The 24808-nt window shown below is 39.7% G+C and overlaps 1 protein-coding gene across 1 annotated transcript in view; it reads left to right on the top strand.

The window, feature by feature from the left end:
* si:ch211-186j3.6 (neural-cadherin) overlaps positions 1 to 24808 on the top strand; it is a 446142-nt gene that overhangs the window by 409481 nt on the left and 11853 nt on the right. The window contains 1 exon segment of the mRNA XM_050049923.1: positions 2628 to 2872. Coding sequence (XP_049905880.1) covers positions 2628 to 2872 — 245 coding nt within the window.

Here is a 24808-nt window from a genome sequence, read left to right as displayed (position 1 = left end):
AACAGAAGTTACTTTCTCAAGATTATTACGGTATCAAACATGACATTCCTAGCATATATTTTGACCTAATGTGAGGTTTGAGTAACAATCTGAGCTTGTCAGTAGCAAAACACTTTTAGTGGACGTAAACTGTACGATCCAAATGCCCAGGTTACATGTGAGTGGTTACATTGCAGCGTGTTTGGCTTAAGACAGAACCAGTTCCAACTGTTTCTTCATTAGTTTCTTAGACACAAAAACATGGAAAAATAGGGCCTAGCTTGAAAAATAGCAAAGGTACCATTTAACTACAAATTAAGGTCTGTAGAGTTGATACTTTTTACTGATCTTATTTGAAACACACGTGGTACACTAGAATATTTAGAATGTATTTGGAAACCTGAGATATTACTTGAGGACCTTAAAGATTTGGATCAGTCAACTTGGGTTGCTTGTGTTTGCTGCTTGCACAGAAGACACCATGAGGCTACTTGAAGAAGACCCTCTGTTGACTCCTCCATATCAAACTGCAGACCTTCAGTTCACCATGACTGTAAAAAATTAAAGTTTCCCAAACGGTTTACTCTGAGACAAGGCATGGAGTCGCACGCTTACCCCCACATCCAGCATCCCAAATCTCCAAAATATTGCCAGTCAATAATATCACCAGAGGAGTTTGGTTGCATGTGAACATAATTCATAGAAGACAGAGATTCATAGATGATACATTAAGTTAACCCTTTAGTAACTTGTCTGGATTAGTTTATTAGTTGAAGACGAACAGTTATGAGATAAATTGCAGGACACCATTTTGAATTTAATGCTGCTGTTTCATAGTAAAGTTGAGTCAATATTTATAAGCGTGAAGAAAGCTCCAGAGACCAGAGGCAAGACTCGTCTCTGATGTCATCAAAATGTACAGCCTGGAGCTGCTCCATAGACATTGAGAGGGATACTGAATTAATGGGCTCGTAAAATGTTTGTTTGAGCTGTTACACCCAAATGAGCTTTTAATTATAGTGGTGCTTTCTGAAGTGAGGCAGAAAATGTGCCCCTGTCTGCATAAAATCATCCTTGTTACCGCCAGAGCCACAGTCAGCATTTTCATGTCCTCCAGTTCATTCTCTATTGAAGTGTACATCTGTAGACGATGATTCAATGAGAGGAATTCACTTTTTCCACTGTAGGAAGTAGTAAACATTCATCTAGATACTGCTTTATCCTATATTCATGTTCATCTTCATTTTATATTCTAATGCCGTTACTGTCCAATATGATTTTGCTTATTCTCTTGTTCCTCTGCTTTTATTTACATGCTGTGTTTTTTTATCTCCTCAGGGGGATACACATTCACCTAATCAAATCTGGTGTCATGCACATCTGAGAACTACATGTTGAAATTAGAATTGAAAGTTCTATATAACTGTATAGTATTATTATTATTATTATTATTATCAATATGCAGATGCTTCTAAAATCACATTGACTCTCTCTTACTTCAAACAACCTTTTGTATACTTTCAGGTAGTAACGAATTTTTAAATTGATGCATGATTTGAGACACTTAAAGTCGACCAAATTTCAAGATTTTAGAGACTTAAATTTACTAAACAGCGAGTTTGTTGGTTGATGTTATATATGGAACTACAAGGGAGCAGTATAATGTATATTATGACGCTTGAGTTAGAAAATCCTTAATTTTTACACAATGTGGCAACTGACTGTTAAACCTTTGCTTTGATATAATTTATATGTGGTTTCCAGCATAATTTATCATCCATTATTACTCCCAGAGATGAAATTACAGACACACTCTCTATTTCAACATCATTAATCATGAGATTGCTTCGTGTATTTGTTGCCTGCTCTCCAATAATGTTTAATTTAGTCTTTAAAGTGAATTTAGTCTTTCTTTAAGATCAGTGATAGTTTGTTAAATGAGCTGTATGCCACATTCAGAGCATATTTATGGCTCAGAGTCTGAGCAAGGATTGTTTGCACACAGCTCTTAACATGGAGGTGGCGGAGCTGGTGGCTAGCAGCTAACTGTGCAAACAGCATGAACAGTGCTAACAACGGCAACAGTGCTGACAGGGCTAACATTGTTAACCTTGGAGGGAATCACAGGGTGTGCGCTACCCTTCAACGACAATGCTGTTTCGCCATCATGGGTCTAGACGAAGTTATCAGTGGTAACTGCTATATGAACACAGTGCAGAGCAGCAACAATTAGCTAACCAGTGGAATACATACTGGGACTCATGACAAAGAAAAGAGAGGGTCGGACCCAGCTTAGTATTGGCAAGATGCTGGAAACATCAGTAAGTCCAAACTGGTAGAAAAGATTTCCGCACACCTACATCTATGCAATCTTAAAGTGAAATACTGCATAGATGTATGTGTGCATAACATTTAAAATCAACATGACTTTTGTAGAGATTTCAGTGACTTTTCCGCTGTATCTAAAAGTTGTTTCAAATGATTTTCACTGCAAAAGAAAATGGTATTATCCGCAAAAACATTTAAATGTTTTTGAAATCCAATGTATATTATTTCTGTGCAAAAATTATGGGTCTAACATTATGATTCTTTTGTTTTTCTCTTTACATCCGCTCCCTCTTCTCTCTGTCTAACTCTTTTTTTTGCAGATGTCCTCCTGGCCACATGATTCGTGTGAACGGGACCAGAAAGTCCTGTGTCTATACCCTCTGTGCTACTCGGCCTTGTCACCGGGGGACCTGTGTGGCCCAGTCACCCTCCAAATTCACCTGCCACTGTCCAGAGGGTTACAGAGGACGCCACTGCGAGACAACACTGGCCATCTACAGGGAAGATGTGGGCCTGAGCTTCAGCTCCCTCTTTGCCATCTGTATCTGCTTTATGGCCTTACTAGGTAAGCTATTGCATGTTACACATCTGCGGCATGTTACACATAGAGTGATGAGGGGATGATTGCACAGAAGGAGGACTCTGTTGTTTTTGTGTGTGTTTATTTTGTGTTAGCATTTTGCTTTCCCCCCGAAGAAACAGTGTGAAAGAGGAATCCAACCAGGATCAGAAATTACCCCGTCACAAGACTTAAAGGGGAAATTCAGGTGTTTATCAGCCTGGGGTCTATTGTCATGACTGTTTTCAGTATGACTATTTTCATAATAACACTTTCCATCCCTGTTGTAGAAATTTAGAAAACACTTACTCTGCAGGTGCAGCAAGACAACATAATACAGCCACATGCAGTATCATCATATATATTGTATGTTGCCATGCTGTACAATGTGTCCCCATTATTTTTTCATCCTGATTGCTGCTACTGTGCCCCAGTTACACCACCAACCCCACCCTAAAAACCTCAAAACAAAATAAATAAAAAATATCTAGGTGATTACTGAAGAAACATACATAATATATGACAATTTTATATATTTAAACAAGTAACACCAGACCACTGTGTCTGCAGGTCCTTAAAGCCACAGTGTGTAGGAATTTCTCCCATCTATCCTTGAAATCATATATTGCATTCAAACGGATAGCGCACTCTAGCGCCTCACTGTTTCAAACGCGTATTGCAACAACTGTAGCCGCTGTGTACCAAAAAGCTATGATAACATTGATGAAACCATGTCATCCAATACTTTATGGAGTATTCATTCAGGCTCCTACACAGGCACACGGGACACGAGTTGACAAACCCCCTCCTCACCATGCTGGCTGTGTTTACAACGTAGGACTGTTGGGGTGGGTGTAAATCGAAACAAACCAATCACATCTTGTCCTTTGACAACTGACAAGTGGCTCAGCCTCACACACCTCATCCCTCTCCTCGCATCACTGCGCCGCTAACAGCTGTTAGCCGCTGTTAGCGGCCAGCACCGCTACTACCAGGGCACTACTGCAGCATAACAAAGTCCCACTTTTTGAGCATATGCAGCATCACGGGAGACGGAATCCTCGTCGCCAAGAAAGCGCAAAAGGGAATCAAACAGGCAGCATGACCGGCGAATTAAAAAAACGAGGGTCATCATTGGGGTTGCCTTTCCCAGGTGGAGAGAGCTGCTGAAGGAGAAAGGTAATGTAGCCGCTGTTAGCGCGGCTAACAGCCAACAGCGGCACTGGCCTGTGATTGCATTGCGACAAGGATTCCGTCTCCCATGATGCTGCATATGCATGATCCTGCATTATGCTCAAAGAGTGGGACTTTGTTTCAAATTTGCCAGGGTAGTAGCGAAGCACCTCTTGCTCCTCTCCTTCGGCTCCTCAGTCACGCAGCTCTGGCCTGGCTGTCAACGAAAACGCCAAAGGCGGGGCTGTATGTCCCTTGCTGGCGGATGTATTCTCAAGATGGCGAAATGTTATGGAACCCCACAGACGACTTACCCGCACTTACCCTGAAATTCTCCTTTTACGAGAATAAGTCAGATTATTGGTAGAGGTAATAGTACACCAGTGATGACATATTTATGAATGCAGACATCAATTTTTGCCAATAAACAACTGAAAATGTTACACAATGTCCCTTTAAAACATAAATTCAATTTTATAAATAATAAGCTGAGTCCAGCTTAGCGACCACATATATACAGCTTGACTTTTATACTTATTTGCAATGCTTGAATAAGAAAACAATATTTGTTCAAAAATCGTTCTTAAATTTGGTTAAAAACTACCCAGAAAATGTCTTATAAACCTTAAATTTAATGTCCAATACCTGTAGACATCCTGTGAATAGCCCAGGAATGTAGATCTATCCATTGCCTGCTAAAAATGCATAATCTTGAAAGAAATGAAAATCTATTCTTTAAAAAATAATCATAAGCCTCCTACATTTAAAAAAATTTTTAAGTCTGACTCAAAGTAAACACAAGTGTCGTGTCTTGGAATTCTTTTAGCCTTGATAGTGAACTTATATTGTAGTGAGTCCGCTACCAAAGGTTAGGTCAGCCAAGAAGTTAACAGGGAGATGGATCCTCACCATGAAAAATGCCATTCAGTGAACTGATAAATGACTAACGTGTTAAGAGTACAGCACAGACCTGAAATCTAGACCTGAAAAAACGGTATCTTTCATACAAACACAAACGCACACACATGCACGCACATGCACACACACACACACACACTATAATGATGATGATTGTTTCCCAGATGTTTTAATGATGTAGTAGACATTTCTTTGATAATTAGTGCATTACTTTACCCTTAGAGGCTTGTTGTACAGGGTATGGTAAGACCCTAGGGACAGTGTAATCACACTCACATGAACACAGACCTGACAACATACACCATTTTGAATAGAATGTAATAATTACTGTTTGGGTCTCCTTCTAGCCGAGGCTCCTTATCTTTATATACATCTCACTACAGCCACATCCCTTTTTGTGCACATTTGTGAAAACAGCAAGCAAAGGTAAAACAAAGGGTTTGAGTGGCTGTTGTAATGAGTGTTAAGAGAGCATCTTAAATGTCCGAACCATTTATACTTTACACAGCCCAGATGTAGAACGGTATCTCACTGACATGAAGGCTGAACAGTCACTTGTGATCAATTTTCCTGAGCTCTCTTAAAAAAAAGGGTGCAGGGAAAGACTTGGAGCAAAGAAAGTGCTGCGTTAGGTGAAAGGGACATGTGGATGCAGATTTTGTCTGATAGGGGGCCAAAAGTGTCAGGCTTTGAAAACCCCTGAACAAGAGCTTATAGGGAGCAACTTATACAGTGGAAGGGGTTCATGAACATAAAAGTATATACAGAGTTAATGAAACGACAACTTTGCCAGTGCTGGTTCTTTCTTTGTTTGGATGCCTATAAAAGACTTTTCATTTTCATTGTCTCTTTGATAATGACTTATATAGCTTAAAGCCAGTAATGAACTGATCATGGTTTTTATCATAGTCAAGCATTCTTTTGTAAAAGGCCAGAAAGTCTCAGGAGGTATTGTAGGTTATGACTATAGCCGCTAAACTTTTGCAGTGGTACTGTGCAAGCATTTCCTCTGGCCTGTGGGTGGATGGACTGCAACACACTAGTGTCTGGTTGTCTATTGTTCAGATCCACGTTTTTTCCATCTGCCTGTCTGTTTTGCTTGTTGAATATTCATCTGCCTGTACCTTTAGCTCTGTGTTCCTATTCCTAAAGGATCCTCTGCTGAGAAAGTGCCTCGGGCGCAGTCGTACACGGAGAATGAGTTGTCAGTAGGATGACATGTTCCCCTTGTTTAATTGAGGACAATACAACTGAACAGTAAAGAGCAGTATGAGACAGAGCACAGTACCAGAGAAGAAAACAGATCAGAGAAGTACAGAATAAAACAGGACACAGCACAATACCAGACGAAAACAAGAGGGAGCTGAAAAGATTACAAAGCGGAGGCAGCGCACAACACAGCCAGAGAAGGGAAATCAGGAGATATGTAGTGCTGAGAGAGATGGTGTCAATGTCACACTGCTGCTGGCCATGTCTGCTTGTCTCATTGGTGATTCAGAGGGCACCTCCTTCGCACCCTGAGACCAGACAGACACCGCTCAAATGATCATTTCTCCTTCTCTTCTTCTCACCTTCATTCCACAATATCTCTCTTCAAACTTAGCTTTGGGCTCATATTGAATGCGACATCTGACCTTGATCCTGCTGAGGCTCAGTTCTGTTTTAAGTGTTAATTACTTGATTTGTAGGCGTATAAGGTGCTGTTTACCCAAACCTGCAGAAATTGAGATCAATGCTCCAGGGGCTTTGGTAGTAATTTCAATCGGTAAAGCATTCCGTGCTCGATCGGTCAAGCGTTCCTCACTCTGAAATTTAAATAGCAGCAAGAGAGACATTTTTTCTTGAAGCCCTATTCCAATATTGCTTGTGCAGACTCCAAATGTTTGAATAGCAAGAACAAAAGGAGGGCAGCAACTCTCCTGATGCAGTGCTGAAGAAAAATTGACTGTTCTTAAGAATGATATGATGGGTGAAGATTAAAGACAAACTCCACTCTAAAACAGAATTCATATTAGGTAATTCTCTTTGATCTTATTGTCCAGTCTTGTATGGTCAACTTTGAAAAGTGAGGATATATACAGTGGGGTTGTATCCAGCCAAATTTGGCAATTACCTTATCGTAGCCATTTGACTTTGATTTTGGTCCAGACTGAAATACCTCAACAACTGTTGGATGGATTGCCATGTATTTTGGTACAGCTCTTCATGTTCCCCACAGGATGAAATTGAAATTTTTTGGTGACCCAGTCTCTTTTCCTCTAGTGCCGTCATCATGTTGATATTTTAATGTGTCCAATACTTTTATTTATGATTGAATGCCTGCAAAACTAATGACTTTTACATGCTAATTAGCAAATGTTAATATGGTGACATGGTCAGCTTAGATAGTGAACATGGTAATCAGTGTTGGGGTTAACACATTACAAAAGTAATGCATTACAGTAATGTATTACATTTTAGCAGTAACAAAGTAATATAACGCATTACCAACAGGATTTCAGGTAATATTATTACATTTACAATGTTACGTAACACGTTACCACATGGAGTAATCTGTTAATTGTTTTCATTTTTCATTTATCCACACTGATCTACACTGCTCCACTTCCACCAGTGTGCCACCAGAAAAAAAAGTATCCCCCAAGGGTTGTTGTGTGTCATAAGCTAAATTATAGGCATATAAGGCAGTGCCAGTGATCGGCACATCTGGGTCATGCCGTATTGACTGGCGCACCGGGCACCGGCAGGTGAGTCTTCCAGCTCTGGTGTATTCATTTGCACTCCTCATAGTGACTTGATCTCATCCCATGTTGTGCTAACCTTAATATTTATTAATGGTGTTTCATATCATTGGCCCACAAATATTTATCCATATCTCATAATTATCAGACTTTGATCCTCTGCCTGACCCTCCCTGTGTCCAAGGCTATTCATTTATTTTAAATAGTCTAGACTGTTTAATTGGTCTATATCATCACGCTATTATTAATATAAGCAGGGGATTTTAATACAAAGTGCTAACCACTGTATGTGAATGCATGAATGGGTCAGACCTGCAGCACTGGATCTGAAATGAACTGTAATAAACTGGAGCTTCTGTGCTTTGATTACCTGCTGTGAAACAACATGACCCTCATCCATTTAAAATACCTAGTAGCTCCTCTGAGGTCATTTTGGTGAAAGTAACGCAAAAGTAGTGTAATAAGTTACTTATTACTCTCAAGTGAAGGTAGCTAGTAATATGTAATTTATTACATTTTGAGCGTAACTCGCCCAACACTGATGGTAAACATTACCTGCTAAATGTCAGCATGTTAACATTGTCATTCTAACTATGGGAGCATGCTGATGTTCGCATTTAGCTTAAAGCCACAGTACAGCCTGACAGCCTTTTGTATGATGGCTGTCGACGCTTTGCCTTGTTAATCAAGATAAAAAAGGAAAAAGAATTAATAGAAAATACAGATAGAAATAATATCCAAAGTAAGTTAACCTCTTTAGATGTTTAATTTGTGTTTGCAGTCATTTCTCTTGCTTTTCCATATATAAATATATTTTCCCATTATAAAATCTCTAATGGCAGATTACATTAGATGCATTGACTTTGCCATTTTTTATTAATGTAGTTGAGTTGATGGCTCTGGTCTGAACAGTTTTATCCAAAGAGAAACTCTTGGAGTTGTCCTTTTACTCTTCCAATGATGGAACTGGTAGACTGGCAGAGCTGACCCGGTGACAGTCCCCAGGGTCCTCCTTTGGGGTTGTGGGTTCAGAACAAAGTTTCTAGTTGAGAAATGTCAGCACGGCAACACGCCAAGTCAAAGTCCACTCGGCCATCTCTTGACAATATCAATGATTAATAACCTAGCCCTTTGAATTTATCATGTAGCTTGAATATTGATTTGGCACTCAACGATGAGAATTCATTTATTCTGTTTGCTTATTTTGGCTTCTACATGTTTGTTAAACTGATTTGACAACAGAAAACGATCACAAGTTGTGTTTGTTTAGATTTTTGAGTAACTATAACAAGGGACAACTGTAGGACATATGACAAAAAAGCATTGTGTCAATATTGATACAGGGACGTAAGACTGCACAAAAGTTGAGGTGATTATGATAAGATTTATGTCATGTGGATCCTGGCCACACTGTTGTGAAAACTATCATTTAGGCTTTTAATTTGAAAGGACTGAACTAGAAGTGGTGCATGCTTCAACCTATCATATGCAGATTTTTGAATGCCTTACAATATTGCCAGACATTTTTTAAGATCTTGGTACCCTTTGGTTTCATTAATTTCAGTTTGATAACACATTTAAAATCCATCACAGTGAATGTTCGCATGTATGTGCTCATTTGTCACGTTTTTGTCACACAGTACGGAGAGTAAGGAAAACTATCACTTACTGGCAGTGTTGGGGAATAGTTGCCAACATGTACTTCATTTACTAGTTTAACTACAATTTGCAGTAGTTGGATGGCAGTTTAGATACATTCAAATCTCAGTAGTTTTTTTTTTTTTCAGTACTGAACTAATTTGGGTCATGTAGTTTATGTAGTTAAATACAAACACATATTAGTATGCTCATGATGTTTAATGCCATACAATGAGGAACAATGCCACAGCTTATTGGCCACAGTTTTCATTTATGGACATTCACTTGATATTTGACTAAAATATGGTTTGCAACCAAGATGTCTGTGATCGAATACTATGAATTTCCATCAAAGTTTAGCATTTTCTAATTCCACCCAACAGTTGTTCCCTATCCTCTCCTTAAAACACATCCTCAGGCTGCCTAGGAGAGGATTGATCTGCCTTAGTGTCTAAATCAAACACACCTGCACTTTACTCAGTTTCAGTTCAGCTGTGCCTCAATTTAACAATATGAGACATAGGACTATTGTGATTATTTCCCGCGATGTAGTTTGGATTTAGGAGAACTACTTTTTGAAAGAAGTTTTATTTTGACAGGCTAATTATTATTTGAGAGATGTATAGTTTAACTACTTTTAATTGCGTAGCTGGTAGTTTGGTAAACTGCAGTTTAAAATGTAATTTTCCCAACACTGCTTATTGTTGCACTTTGGAGAAAGCCCAACCATCTGACATTTAAGAGTTGTCTCTTGCAAATCTCTGGGAAAGAAAAATCCTGAAGCACAAAGCATAAGCAAACATGGAAAAGCATGGTGAGAATAATAACATGAATCATGTTATTTCTTGCATTAAACTGGTAATGATCATTCAGGTCATTTCATGCAAGCACTGGAACATGCTATCTTGGTACATCATGTACATTTCCCAATTAATCACCATAGCAATAGTCAGCCTGTCATCCCAGAGACGGGCAGCAGATTTGCTCTGAATATAGTAAGTTCACCTTTTCATGATTGTAGATGTGAAGTGAACTAGTGGTTCAGTTGCTGATATTAAGACACCAGAAAATCTACAGATTATATATTAACCTTTGGGGTCATTTAATTTGTGATGATCTATAACCAGTGGGTGATGTTAGGTGGGATGACATCCCCCTTGTTAGTAAAATGACCAAATTGCATCACCCTTTTAAACCTGCCATCCCTCTCCATTCCCCTAAGGTCACTAATAGGCAGACCGTGGTGTGGGTCCAGACCCAGATGCCACCCTATCTGGACCCAGACTGGTGAACTATTGAGAATTATTAAATTGACAGGACGTTTCTATTTTAAGTGCAGTGCAGTATCGGAGCCAAGGAAACTCACAGGCCAGTGGCATGCATTGTAAATCACCTCACATGATGCAACTCAGCCAATTGATTCTGTGCATTTCAGTAACCATTTCGACTCAAGTAAATGAGATACACACACAGGAAAGAGACAAGATGAGAGACAACAGTCTGAGAAATTTCACATGTAAGCAGACTACGAAAACAGTGTATAATCAAGAATGGACATGGATGGATACAAAATTACCACTATGGTGTTTCTGTGGGGCCTTAAGCAGACATACAGACTTAGAGCACGTAGATTAACCCTTTGAAACCTGGAGCGACATCACTTTTCTTGTGCTGCTTTCAAACGCCTTTGGCAAGTATTTAAACTTTTTAACCTTGAGCAACTTGGTAAGAAATGTCCCACAAAGTGCAAAAATAATAGTTTTAGGAAATTACTTAAAAAAAACAAAAACTAGGGAAAAAACAAAAAAGATAGATTATTATTATTATTATTATTATCTATTTGAAATAATGGTGCAGAATTATTGTGATTTTTAAGCACTTCGTCCAGGTTATTTTCTTGTTTGTTTGCTTTAAACTTTCTTTTTTTACAACTGATTGTCTTGTTTTTGATTGTCTCTTTTAGTAATTTTTGCAATTTTTTGAGTCATTTCTTCTTTCATTGCTCATTGCTTTCTTCCCATGTTTTTGAAAGAAATCAAGCCAATTTACTCAGGTTTAAAAGGGTTAAAGAAGGATATCAGATTAAGGACACAGATGTTGGTCAGTGACTCACATACTGAATACATCCATACAATCCCCTCCCCCAGATGAGCTGAGCAGTCAGTTCAGTGATTGCTGCATTGATTCTATCACACCAAAGTCCTTCAAGGTGAAGATGTTTCCAAGGTTATCTTTGTGCATTGTTGAGAGTTTGGAGGAAGACTGAACAAACAGTAAAGCACATGAGAGAGATTCAAACTAAGTTTTATTTACATAAAGTAGGCAGCCAATGGAGAGTCACAGAATTCAAAAATAGCAAGTTGACTTAAAGACGTATGAGAAACATCATCACTTATTTCTTCCTTTCCACCTGTAACATGGGTTGGTTCAAGGGCTGCCCAGTGGAAGCTGAAGACTCAAATCTTCAGTCAAAAACCCCTTAGTTGACTTAGATTCTTCAAGTCGAGCAGTCTTGATTAATTAATTTATTTATTTGTTTAGTTTTGTTTCATTAGTCAATGTGCAGTTTACTTTAGGGACATTTGTGTAAATATACAGCTCACAGCAACCTAATACCATATAGTCTCTGGCTTTTGTTTGATATCTACGGTTGGCAAACCATGTCATTGCCCATTTCTGATTCATTGCTAGGGGAGTTAGTAAACATTAGCCGTGAGAGCTAATATTGCTTGTTTACTATATTGTGTAAATGTTGCTGTAACCCTGAACGTCCTGCCAAATCCTGCACAAACTCTATATGAAAAAAAAGGAACAAATAATCCAATATTTGTATTGAACAACTAAATCCAATCCGACTAACATAACTGTCAGTCTGGTACAGCCCTAGTTGATTATGATAGCTGGTTCCATTTTTTGGTTTGGATTCACTAAGCTTCAAAACTAACAAATCTTTTTATTTTAAAAGGGCAATGTGCAAAGCACATTGAGTTTCTTACCTGTAGTTGGTGCTATTCATCGCAAGCAACTTGCCCAAAAACCAAAGTGTACCATGGCTACTTAGTCAATGTGCTCTAATATTCCCTGCTCTACTTAACAAATCTTCAGCAAACCAATGCCTTCAGCTTGTTCTTGGCCAAAGATTGAAAGGTTAAAGAAAGAAACACCACACTATGAACATGAGTTTAATGTGTTTAGCAGTATAGAGTGCTGATTCTTCTTCAGTGAGAGGATTTTTGCTTATTCCCTCATGTTGATCTCAGTAGTCAGAGTCTTTCATTGATACCATATGAATTTAATTTTAGGCTTTACACTTGATAAAATGCTTTTGAGTTCCAACCCTACACATATTTGGTTCACAGATAAAGCTGTTGAAGTTTCTTCGAACCACCTGAAATTAGTATATTTTGTTGAAGACCCGATATTATTAATGGCATATAGAGTAACTGTTAGTATGTATTTTTACATCTCCACTGACCAATGGATACTAGGTCAAGACCCCCTGAGGATCATGTTCCGCTATGACAGCTGTCATGGCATCAGAAGTGCTAGGCTCACTGAGGAATGGACAAGTTAGACTAATTTTAGTTGGCCAAAGGCCAAGTTAAATTTAGCAAAGCACCATTTTAGGTAATAGCCATACATGTCACCATCCTATATAAGTTGTGTCTCTCTCTGTTCAGATCATCACATAGCTTCTACATGTAGCCATTGTTGATCCGAGGTCATAATAAAACGTGCATTAAGAAAGTACTCCGTGATCTGCCTCATCCTTGAATTCTCCAGATCATCACAGAAACACCTACTCGCAGTAACTCTCATAAGTCTCTCACAAAGACGTGGGAGTGATTTGTAATCATAACACCCACAAGACTGAAATGGTCTATAAATGCCAGCATGTCTTATAAATAAAAAAGTGCATCAAAATTTTAGTTTGCATATGATGGTAGTTTGTCTCAAGTGCAAGTGAAACATTTTAGAATGATTATTGGGCCTGCTCCCATTTCAATTCACAGTCTTATTTTTTTTTTTCATTAAAAAGATCTGCCTAAAACAGCAGCATCAAGATGAACACAAAAAAAATTCAGACAATCAGCGTACAATGCCCAAAAGCAAAACACAGTCAATTTCACTTAAATGATTAGAGTAAAGTCAATCTTTGCTGTGTAAGTGCTCCAAACGGCAGTGGTCTGACAGCACAGCAGCAAGCTCAGGGCCCAAACCCATTTTAATCTTGACTAAACACAGCATAGACAGCCCCTTATTGAGTCTTCCACCAGATCTGTCTTCATATTCCGCAGAATATCCAAATCTCTCCAGCTGAAAGTACATTAATACCTACTTAAGTCGTGTGGAACTGGATGTACTGCTGAGGAAGACATGAGTACATTATGATCCACCCAAGCAATGTAAGTCAAAGATAATTAGTCTGATAGAGAGGGCTGCTTTTTTTCTGTGAAAGGAAGGTGAAGTAGTTCATGTATGCATTCAGTCAATACAGTCTGTGAGGCGTTTAGGAAAATGCGTGTTCTGACCCTTTTCCTTATCTCCTCCTCACACAAACAGACCCAGCGTCTTTCAACTTTATGTAAACACATGTTGGAGATTACAAGCACTTAAACACACACAAAAAACGATAAGACCAACGCAGAATATCTGACTGGTTCATTATCACACCTGGATGTAAATACTTGAAAATGTACTTGTAAAAAATGACTAACAACATCATACATGCATACATCAGTTTACTGGTGGAATGAAGACTCTGTATTGCCTGTTCACATTATTGTGGTTTTCTGTTGAGGTGTGTTAGCCCTCTGGTAGAGCTGTCCAGGTTGTACCCAAGTCCCCAGGAATGGGACTGGGCTGTGCAGTGATTCCTGAGCAGTGTGCATTTTGAAATCAACCTGAGTCAATCAAACACAGACAGGGAACACCCCTGCAGCTAGCTGAGATGAAAGGGAGCATTTCTTTATTTCCCCAAAGATCTTTTTCATCCTTTTAATAATAAAACACTATTTACCATACATTTCAAAAACACTGACATTTGTAGAAAGTCATGAAGAGCCACACCACAGCAAGAAGCACCAGCCAACTTACCTAGCAAAAGGCTTGAAAATGTACAAAAACACAGATGCCTGAAGCACTTTTTCAGGTAACACATTGGGTGAGAATCTTGAATTTGATTAATCAGGATGCCATCTTGGAACTATATCCAGTTCTCTTGCATCCATTGTTCCGTCCTGCCTATTACTCAATAGGTGCATTTACATCGACCCTAATGTTCTCCTAATAATCTGAATAATAGCCTGTTCAGAATAGAAATGCCTCATCTAACTACCTCAGTTGGAAGAGACTGGCCCGATCTGAACTGATCATAAAAAAATTTCAATCAGATTAAGAGGGGTGGTGTAAACCTTTGATAATCCATTCAACAATAAAATAGAACTGCCTAATAACCATTTATCCAATTGTTTCTCTCTGGTAGGAGTAAATACATTCTTTAGCGCATGTTTGCCCGACATTAGGGTAATATTAGGTGATGGAGCTGGTGTGTGCGGCACACATGACATGACACAGCAGCTGTTTCGATGATTCTCTGTTCCTGCCACATTCTTGTGTAAGTGCTTTGATTAATGAATGTTTTCTTCTTCGATTGTGAAACAGAGGCTTTGTATTTATTATTACAGGCTGCAATTTCAAGTTACTGGACAGGACAATTGTCTATTGCTACCGCAGTAGCCTGCAAACGGGATGTTTAGGGAACATTGGTAAATTGTAATGACTACCGATGGTCAGCATGTGAGGTGTTTGGGGGACATCTGTAATTCATGGCTACAGAAAATAACCTAGGTTACATTTATGCAACTTCCTACTAAATTGTGGTAACAGGTGAAACCACTTTTGCTTCTTCTACATATTATGTATTGAGTGAATTGAATATTCTCAATAATGTTGGAAAAAATTAACTTCTGTCATGCCTGTGGCAAATTAGACACTTCACAGTGGGCCCAAACACTCTGATTTAGTCCCAAAAGTTATGTTCTGATTAAATAGTTTGGAGTCTGTTAACTCACATCTTATCGGATCACTTTATTTAGTGTCCATTTAAACAGTTAAGTTGGAATCTCTAATCAGAATGTTTTTAATCTGATTGAAGAAATATTGCCCATGTAACCACAGCTAAGGAGCGGTCGGATAGGCTCAGGATACCTGCAGTCCTAATGAAGATAAGCAGGTAGGCAATGGATGGATCCATGGATTGATTTTTCACCTCATAAGTCTCTCAGAGTAAGTCAAAGGCAGAACACCAGCCAACTTACATCAGTGACAAGGGTAAACGTTGAAGTAAACTAAACCAATTTGAACAATGTTGTTACACACCAAGTTATGCTACATAATTAGTCAACACTCGCAATAATTAACTCTCCATGTTGACTTCCCCCTGCCATCTTAATATTTTAATATCAAACTGCAGAATAGTTCTTTCATTCAATCATTAAAAAATAAACCACATTTCTCACAGGGAGTTTGATGATGATTTTTGGACACAAACTCAGTCCATCACTGAGAGAAGAGCCCCACAAATTTTTCTTGATGGTTTGAGTTTCCGCAAGGCAAAAATATGCACAACATGATTTAAAATGCATTTAGATTATAATGAAATGATTTCCCAGTGTTCCTGTGCTGCTTTTGTCCCCTGTGAGTACCATCATTACGGCTTCGGATTAGAACTTGACCAACAGCGGCTCACATGTTGTCTTGATTATGAAAGCTTATGTTCTGAAAATGGAGAACTCCCTCTCCATTCATACTGAGAACTTTTGAAAGTTTTATTTTTGTGTAGGTCAGTGTGTGTCCAGCCGACATCTGAAAATGTTTATCATCACCCCTAACCTAATTTCCCATGAGCAGAAAAATAAGACAAGGTATTTTCTTTCTCTTTTTTCTCCCAACACAGACCTGTGATGTAGAATTGCTTTAAGCACCATGGAGAAAGTGTTGGACAGGGCAGAAAATATGATTGCTGATGATATTTTGGATGATTTCAGGCCTCAGGTGTTTGGGTTCTTTGTTATGGATGGAAACCTCTGCTCAGTCCCCAACTGCCCAGAGTCAATGGGTCGATGCTTCTGTCTGTACATTGTGTGTTGCAGTTCATCCTAGTGTTCCCTTGTATTTATATCATTGGCTTTTGTTGACCAGTTATTTCATCTGAATGTAATTCAGACAGTTGCTGGATCTTTATTGCACTATGACAGAGAAAAATTATGTTTAAAATGTCCACCTCCTCCAAGTCTTTAGAGGTTAATCATTGCTTTGAATGGAAGGTGAACCTGATCTTCACAGTATGATTAATTGCCGGTAACCAGACATTACAATAACAAGTTTGAGATCTAACTAGCCTTCTCATAATTAAAGTAGCTTGTTAAGACACCTTCATGCATCAACCCAACTTTTCTAACATTGAAACCTTACACCTCTGACAGTTTATATCTTCCTTTAAAAGGGACCTATTACGCTCATTTTCAGGTCCATATTTGTATTGTGGGGTTTCTTTTTCCTCACACTGTCTGTGCGTCATCATCAGTATTCAACGGTCTTCCTGAGACGCTCCATTTTATTGCCTGTCTTTTTTAATTCCCCTCCTGAAAACTCCCACTCTGCTCTGATTCATCAGAGTTGCGGGTGTTCTGTATTTTGGTGATTCTGCACCTTCATTGCAGCCAGGAAATGGCTTTGACGGAGAATAGCGGCACTTTCTACTGTGAAAGCTCACCAGTAAAATCTACTTAACCAAAGTCTTCACAACTAGACAGGTTTGATCTTAAATCCGGGAAAATTAGCATCAACCGGGATTACATTTTTCCCTAATGCTAGCATGTAGCTACATGTAGCAGTATAGGCTAAGTAATGTAAACACTTTGCCTGAAGCAGATGACCATTTGAAGACACTGGTCACCAGCTTAAGACATCTTGTTTTGAAAGTAGAAAAAACTGTTGGAAACAGTATTCATACGGTCTGAAGCCTGAGGTTTTTGCTCAGAGGGATTACTTTTAAATATGTTCACTTCATCATTTGAAACATTGGCCACGTTTAATATGAACATCCAACTCTGTAATATTATATGTGTGATAGAAAAAACATAATAGGTTTCCTTTAACCTTATCCTGTTAAAAAGCTGAATGCCACATGGGCTGAATACTTTTTCTTTTGTTATACTGGCCAGTTGATGGAAGCTCAACAAGCTGCTCCGGCCACATATTTCTGTCCAAACCTGATCTGAGCCTTGAAGAGTAGTAAACCCAACATGCCTTATGTTTTGTATGTCAGAACCCGACCTGAGCCCAATGCAGTTAATGCACTGAAGCACTGAGTTTGTCTCTGGCAGGCTATTGTTGTTACCATGGTTACAATTTTCCTGTAAATAACCGTCAAAAGGCATTGTTTTAATTTGGCTAATGTAGTTAAATCATTTTAACAGTTTAACTAGCATGCATTACACAATGTCATCTGTAGTTATAAATAATAACTTTTTAGTCCCACTGTTGGCGTATATCAGATCTGCATCTCCATTAACTCTTCCTGAACTGTAATTGCTGTTTACTGAACTGTTTGCCATCCACAGTGGATGGCTGAAACGGTGTCCTCCTTAGTTTAGTGGTTCTTCCAGCAACGCTAAAGTTTAGTTTGCTGCTGCAGCTGCTAGCTGACATGGCCAGTGCCCCTGAGCAAGTACACTGTTAGGTCATTAAAAATTTTGTCTGATGTTCAACATTGTTAGCTAGCTACTTGAGTATTTTCCTGAAAAATGTATTCATGTGTTGTCACATAGATAACAAACCCTAGCACTGAACAAGAAGTACCCCAGTGCAAACAGTAGGTCAGTCATTTTTACGCCTAACCCAACCCAATCCCAAACATAATTTGTAAATATTTGACCAAACCCAGCCCAACTCATTGGTTCCCATCAGGCTCGGGTTGTGTATCCTCACTCTACTATAAACACAACATTGGCCTATTAATATACTTGTCTAATATATAGTTGTCTATATCCACATCCAAAAGATGCAAAATTAGTATTAATTTGGGGTTGTCTTTTTTTCACTCTCCTTTTAGCACTGTTTTGGTCTCCACCAACTCATGAGGAAAATATATGGCATTTTAGCTGCTAAATGTTTCATTTGGTGAATGTGTAAGCTACAAGTTGCCCACAAGAGCGTTTTGGAGTCATTTGATGGTGTATTTGATTAGTTTTGAGGGAGAGAGGGACCTGTACCGTTCATCTCCATTTCAGCAGGCAGCTCTGCCCCACCGATCTCAGAACAGCACGCACTGACAATTAAAGGTAATGTACCTACTCATATGACTATAGGGATTACGGCAATAGGCGAATTGGCCAAAATGTTGAACTATCCCTTTAACCCTTTTGGGATGGAATTCACCAGAGCTCACAGGTTGCTTCAGGAAGCCTCTCCCACTCCTCCATGATGACATCATAGAGCAGATAGATGTAAAGACACCTTGCGCTCCTCCACCTTCAGCTTGAGGATGCCCCACAGGTGCACAGGTGAGTTTAGGGCTGGATACATACTTGGCCACTCCATCACCTTCACCTTCAGCTTCCTCAGCAAGGCAGTTGTCATCTTCTAGGTGTGTTTTGGGTCATTATCATGTTGGAAAACTTGATAATGAAAACTTGCAGCCCAGTTTCTGAAGAGGGGTGATCATGCTCTGCTTGGAATTCGTGTTTCCCTAAATGAACCGAGCTCCCCAGAGCCGGCAGCACTCATGCAGCCCCAAACCATGATGCTGCCACCACTATACTTGACTGTAAGCAAGGGACAGTTGTCGTGGTGCTTTTCGCCAAGGTGCCACACATGCTGAAAGAGCACCAAGACAACTGTCCCTTGCTTACAGTCAAGTATAGTGGTGGCAGCACTCATGCAGCCCCAAACCATGATGCTGCCACCACTATACTTGACTGTAGGCAAGGGACAGTTGTATTGGTGCTCTTCACCAAGGTGCCACACATGCTGAAAGAGCACCAAGACAACTGTCCCTTGCCTACAGTCAAGTATAGCGGTGGCAGCATCATGGGTTGGGGCTGCATGAGTGCTGCCAGCTCTGGGGAGCTCGGTTCATTTAGGGAAGAGTGCTGCCAGCTCTGGGGAGCTCGGTTCATTTAGGGAAACATGAATTCCAAGCAGAGCATGATCACCCCTCTTCGGAAACTGAGCCGCAATGCAGTTTTACAACATGATAATGACCCAAAACACACCTAGTAGATGACAACTGCCTTGCTGAGGAAGCTGAAGGTGAAGGTGATGGAGTGGCCAAGTATGTATCCAGCCCTAAACTCACCTGTGCTCCTGTGGGGCATCCTCAAGCTGAAGGTGGAGGAGCGCAAGGTGTCTTCACATCCATCTGCTCCATGATGTCATCATGGAGGAGTGGGAGAGGATTCCTGAAGCAACCTGTGAGCTCTGGTGAATTCCATGCCCAAAAGGGTTAAGGCAGTGCTAGATAATAATGGTTGGCACACAAAATATTGACACTTTAGGCACAATTTGGACATGTTCACTGTGGGGTGTACTCACTTATGTTGCCAGCTGTTTAGATGTTGATGGCTGTGTTTTGAGTAATTTTCAGAGGAAGGTAAATCTATACTACTATACAAGCTGTACACTGACTACTTTAAGTTATATCAAAGTGTCATTTCTATAGTGTTGTCCCATGAAAAGATAAAATGAAGTATTTGCAAAAATGGGAGGGGTGTACTCACTTATGTGAGATACTGTGCATCCTTCAAAACTTAACCGTCCATTGATAATTGATCTCTGCAGTTGCTGTTTGTGGACCAGACACTCCGTGCATTTATATTTTAACATTGTGGCCAAATGCATCTCTGAACACCTCCATAGCTGCTCTGGACGATCCGAAATTCCACATGCCCTAGGATGTGAATACACACCTGAACTCGACAAAAACAAAGTTCAGTGATCCGAGACGCATGCTGATGTGAGTTATATAGGGAAAACACACACACAGAATTAAAAGTACTTTGTGAAGTATCTATTTTGAAACCACACATCTGCAGTGCAGAAGTTCACCGTAACTTCCCTGCCTGTTTGTATACTACTGTTAAAAATGTTGTGTTGGGTGTGTACATATCAGGATAAAGGTCTGCTCACAGCAACATCTTTGTAGGAGCGAAGCTGAGAGACAAGCGTGACTATTGACACTCTATTTACAAGAGGAGGAGGAGCAGTGTGTTAAAGAAGGACACTATTAGATACATAACAAGACCAATGGAGAGAGAAGAAGATAGAAAATGACACTAAGCACAGCTACCTTGAGAAAACGAACAATAGAGTGGAAGGTATAGAACAGATGTGGACTATGCTGATATATTGGGCAGATATTGGCCTTGGAGTATTATATTAGGTTTCCATGGAGAGCTTTACTGCCCTATGAGTTAAACGGATGACACAGGTTCAGGAAACCATTGGGGATACATGTACTTAAATTTTTGGTATGAAAGTCTCTGTGGGAAGACTGCAGTTGAAGGGTGGTTTGTATTCCTGAACAGTGTTTGAGCTGGAAAGAAACTCAACACCTATAAGCAGTCGGTGAATCGGTGAAAAAGAGCAGTGAGAAGAAGTGCAGTGATAAATTGAGCGTGTACAGACAGATGGCTGCAGTAAACAGAATTATAGTTTGATGAGGCTAAAATCCATACTATATCATTGACTTGTGTTGATGTACTCATAGACACTGATCTCATTGCAGGGCAGCTTGGATATTGATTGTCTGACTGGAAATCCCATTACATGCACACTCATTCAGCGCCATTTCAACTGCTCAAGATACAATGGATTTCCCTGCTCATCAGATAACCGCACGCCGCCTCACCGTGCATCCGCCCTTAAATAAACGAGCAGTGTGGGATGTTTTGAGAGGCCTCTACAGAACTTTAAATTGACATCTGTCTTTTCTTTTTTGAGTCATTTTCCCTTTAGTAGTTAACAATGCGTGCAAAAGTCATTGGGAATTGGGACGTTTTCTTTCAAAAGTTCATTTCAAACAGTGCTTTTTAGGACTGTGGCAATGACATTTGGAAGTGGATAGGTTTGGGTGAGATTTTGTAAAATCTAGTGTGGTGCAGATCGCCCAAGGCATCTGCTGGAGGTTCAAGAGTAGCTTAGGGGTTTGACCTATCATGGTGGTTGTTGTTAAAAGCCAAGAAAAAGATAGTTTAAGGCGGTTAGACACAGGGAGGGTAAGTAGAAGGCAAAAGTACAAGTTAAGCAGAGAGAGTGAGAAAGTTTAACCAAAAAAAAGAGTGATGGTCAAAGAAACCACAGGACCTTGGAGGCAGTGTAAACAAATAAACACATAATCTCTCTTTTCAGGCTTGCTCTCACACACACACACACACATGCGAGCAGTGCCGATCAAATTCTCCATTTCTCTGTCTGCCCTCTAGAGAGGGCCTTTGAACAGGGCAGATTCATCTTGTACGCCCTGACCTCCAGCTTCCTTGCTCACTTCCCCATGGAGCTCACACTAGCCACTTCTTCACGCACGCACACACACACACACACACACACACACACACACAGACACACACACACACAATTCAGATGGGAGTGGGGTGTGAACACATAAAGACATAAACTCATCCACCTTGTACCTAGCAGTAACAGACCTCTTATATTTGCAGTTTCTTGACTTCAGTTTGTCTATAGGCTGTATTTTCCCCTCATATAGGCCTAAGTCCTAATGCACAGAGGATATTGATTCATGCAGTATAGTACAGTCATCCTCACAACAGCTCTTCTTTGTGTGCTTCTATTCACATTCTTTTTTTTTTTTCTGTATATTTTCTCACCCAAGTGAGAAAAAGAAAGACATAATGGAGTCCATGTGAAGTGTGTTGCTTGTTTGCACATCCACATAGCCTACAGTATTACATGTATCTCATACCAGACTTGATTTCTAACCTAATCAGTTGTTTGCCCATCACACTAGACAGAAAAACTTTTTTAAACGCAGGCTCTCTCTGAAAAAGTAGGAATTTTAAGAATCTGGAGAGATACAGTACATTTTGATGTATAAATAATAATATATTTATACAACACTTTTCAAAACAGAGTTACAAAGTGCTTTACATGAGAGAATCAAGATGAAACAAACACTAAAAATGAGGTCAATGAAAGTACAGAGTATTAAAAAGAATTAAGTATGCAACCGTAAAATCAGATTAAAAAAAAAGAGTGATAAAGACACGAAACTGACTTTAATAAAAGGCTTGATCATTAGCAGCTTGTTAGCTAGCTAGCTAGTAGCTATATGTAGACAGCTACTTAATGCATTTTAACTTTAAGTCATTAAAGGGGACATATTAACCTCATTTTCGGATTTATACTGTGTATAGTGTTTTGGGTTTTTACTTGAACATGTTTACATGTTAAAAAAACGCTTTGTTTTCCTCATACTGTCTGTGCTGTAACACCGGCGTTCACCCTCTGTCTGAAACGCTCTGTTTTAACATCTGTCTCTTTAACCCCCGTCCTCTGAAAAAGCCCAGTCTGCTTTGACTGGTCAGTGTTTCCAGTTCTTCCTTAGCTTAGCACCATCATTGCAACCAGGGCGATGCCTGTTATGAAATAAAGCAGCACTCTATCCTGAAAATTCACCAATTAAAGCTTCTTAACTGAAATTTTCACAACTAGCAGGAATATGTTCTGAAGTTGGGGAAATATTAACAACGTCTGCGTCTGTTTATATACGGTCATGAGCTGATGTGCGTCAGTTTGTCTCAAAAGTAGAAAAAAAAAAGCTGCTGCCAACGCACTTGTGCCAGACACCGCAGGACACTCCCAGAGATCCTGTGTACATGCCTAGACAGGTCAGAGCCAAGTCAGATCCAAGTAGGCCCTACCGTGGATTAGGGGTAAATCTGCGGCATCGGCGCATCACAAGAATCCTTGAGCAGATTGGGACCTGGGAAATTTAGATGCCAGGTCGACACCTTGAGCTTTTTGTCACACTCCACAGGCCATTTCTAAACAGGTTTTGTAGTGTGGCATGCTGCTTTCTTCTGCTGGGGGCCACTGCCATTGGGGAGTACTATTGCCATGAGGTGGGGAACAATGTTTGCAACAGTGTTTGAATGGGTGGAACATGTCAGGTGGTATCCACATGAATGCCGTGCCATATGCGCATATGTGTTTATAAAGATTAACAGAAATATTTATTGCATTACCTGCATGCTCTCATATATGCTAACAGAGCCAAAACTCCACAGAGCCCCTTCAATCATCATTTCCATCTGAAGTTGTATCTTATGTCTCTCCAGGCATTAGTTATCTTTTCCCAACTTTTGGAATTTTGCATTTTGCTGTTTATGAGATAATGAAAGTGGTAAGTGTTATTTAAGTATTTGCATTAATTTATCAGTGAGTTAAATTGTGTGAATTTTGTCATTGTCTCATTCTGTCAACATCTGAAATTTGCTCTGCATTTTGGTATGTAATATGGCCCAGCCTTAAAGCCTCAAGCCTGGTATTATTATTGGCATGGGAAACCCGGAGGCTGCTGGATCAGCTGCTTCTCAACACTGTTTTTCTGTCTTTGGGAAGCTCAGGGCACCCCACAGTAAATGAGGACCATTGCAGTCGAGGCAGGGGACTGAACCTGTGACCTTGTTTTTGCCAATTCACTGCCTCTCTAACATCAAGGCCACTCTCTGCCGCAGTCAGCCACATGTGTCTCCTGCCAGAACAAAAGTCTGTCTTTCAGTTTATCTTTTTTCCCCTTCTTGTTCACTGCTATTAGAAGCCATAATGCCACTCTAAAGATGAAACAGTGAATCTCTTGAAACAATTTCATCTTATAAATCTGCCAGACACTGGAGTTGTGGTGAGGGGGACAAGTTGACAGTAAATGAATATTGATTTTTCCTCTCGTACTGTGCAGCTGGTTTCTGGCTGAGTGAATTTACTCTTACATAGTTGTCAGAGGGTGGGCTGTTTAATGGGGTGTTATCAATTCACAGGGAGTTTGAGTGCCGTCTGTTGGTGTGCTTACATGATGGATTGGCTGCCAGGTTTTAGTTGTGATGTAGAAGAAAGATGCGTGGATTATAAAAGAAAAAACAGAGGCTGATGGAGAAAGAGAGATGAGAGCACCAAGTGTTAAAAACATGTGTTTGAATTGTTTAAGATCACAGATTTTTCACAATGATGTCTTTCCTCAGATTAATAGGATTTGAACAGTCGGGGTATTTATAGTGCTGCCAGTTGAAACCGTTTGCAGTACATGATTGCTGCTGTTCTCAAATGTGATTAAACGCAGCTCTCCTATGTACAGTCTCTGCAAAAATAGATTTGAAAATAAATATGCCTCCGAAAAGAATTCAGTCAGGCTCAATTAATGATATGTGGTTGTGAATTATTAAATATTATC

Source organism: Epinephelus moara, chromosome 1, assembly GCF_006386435.1.
Source record: "Epinephelus moara isolate mb chromosome 1, YSFRI_EMoa_1.0, whole genome shotgun sequence".
In the NCBI taxonomy this organism is placed as follows: Eukaryota; Metazoa; Chordata; class Actinopteri; order Perciformes; family Serranidae; genus Epinephelus; species Epinephelus moara.
Note: the sequence above shows the minus strand (reverse complement) of the source record. Positions and strands in the feature narration are given on the sequence as shown.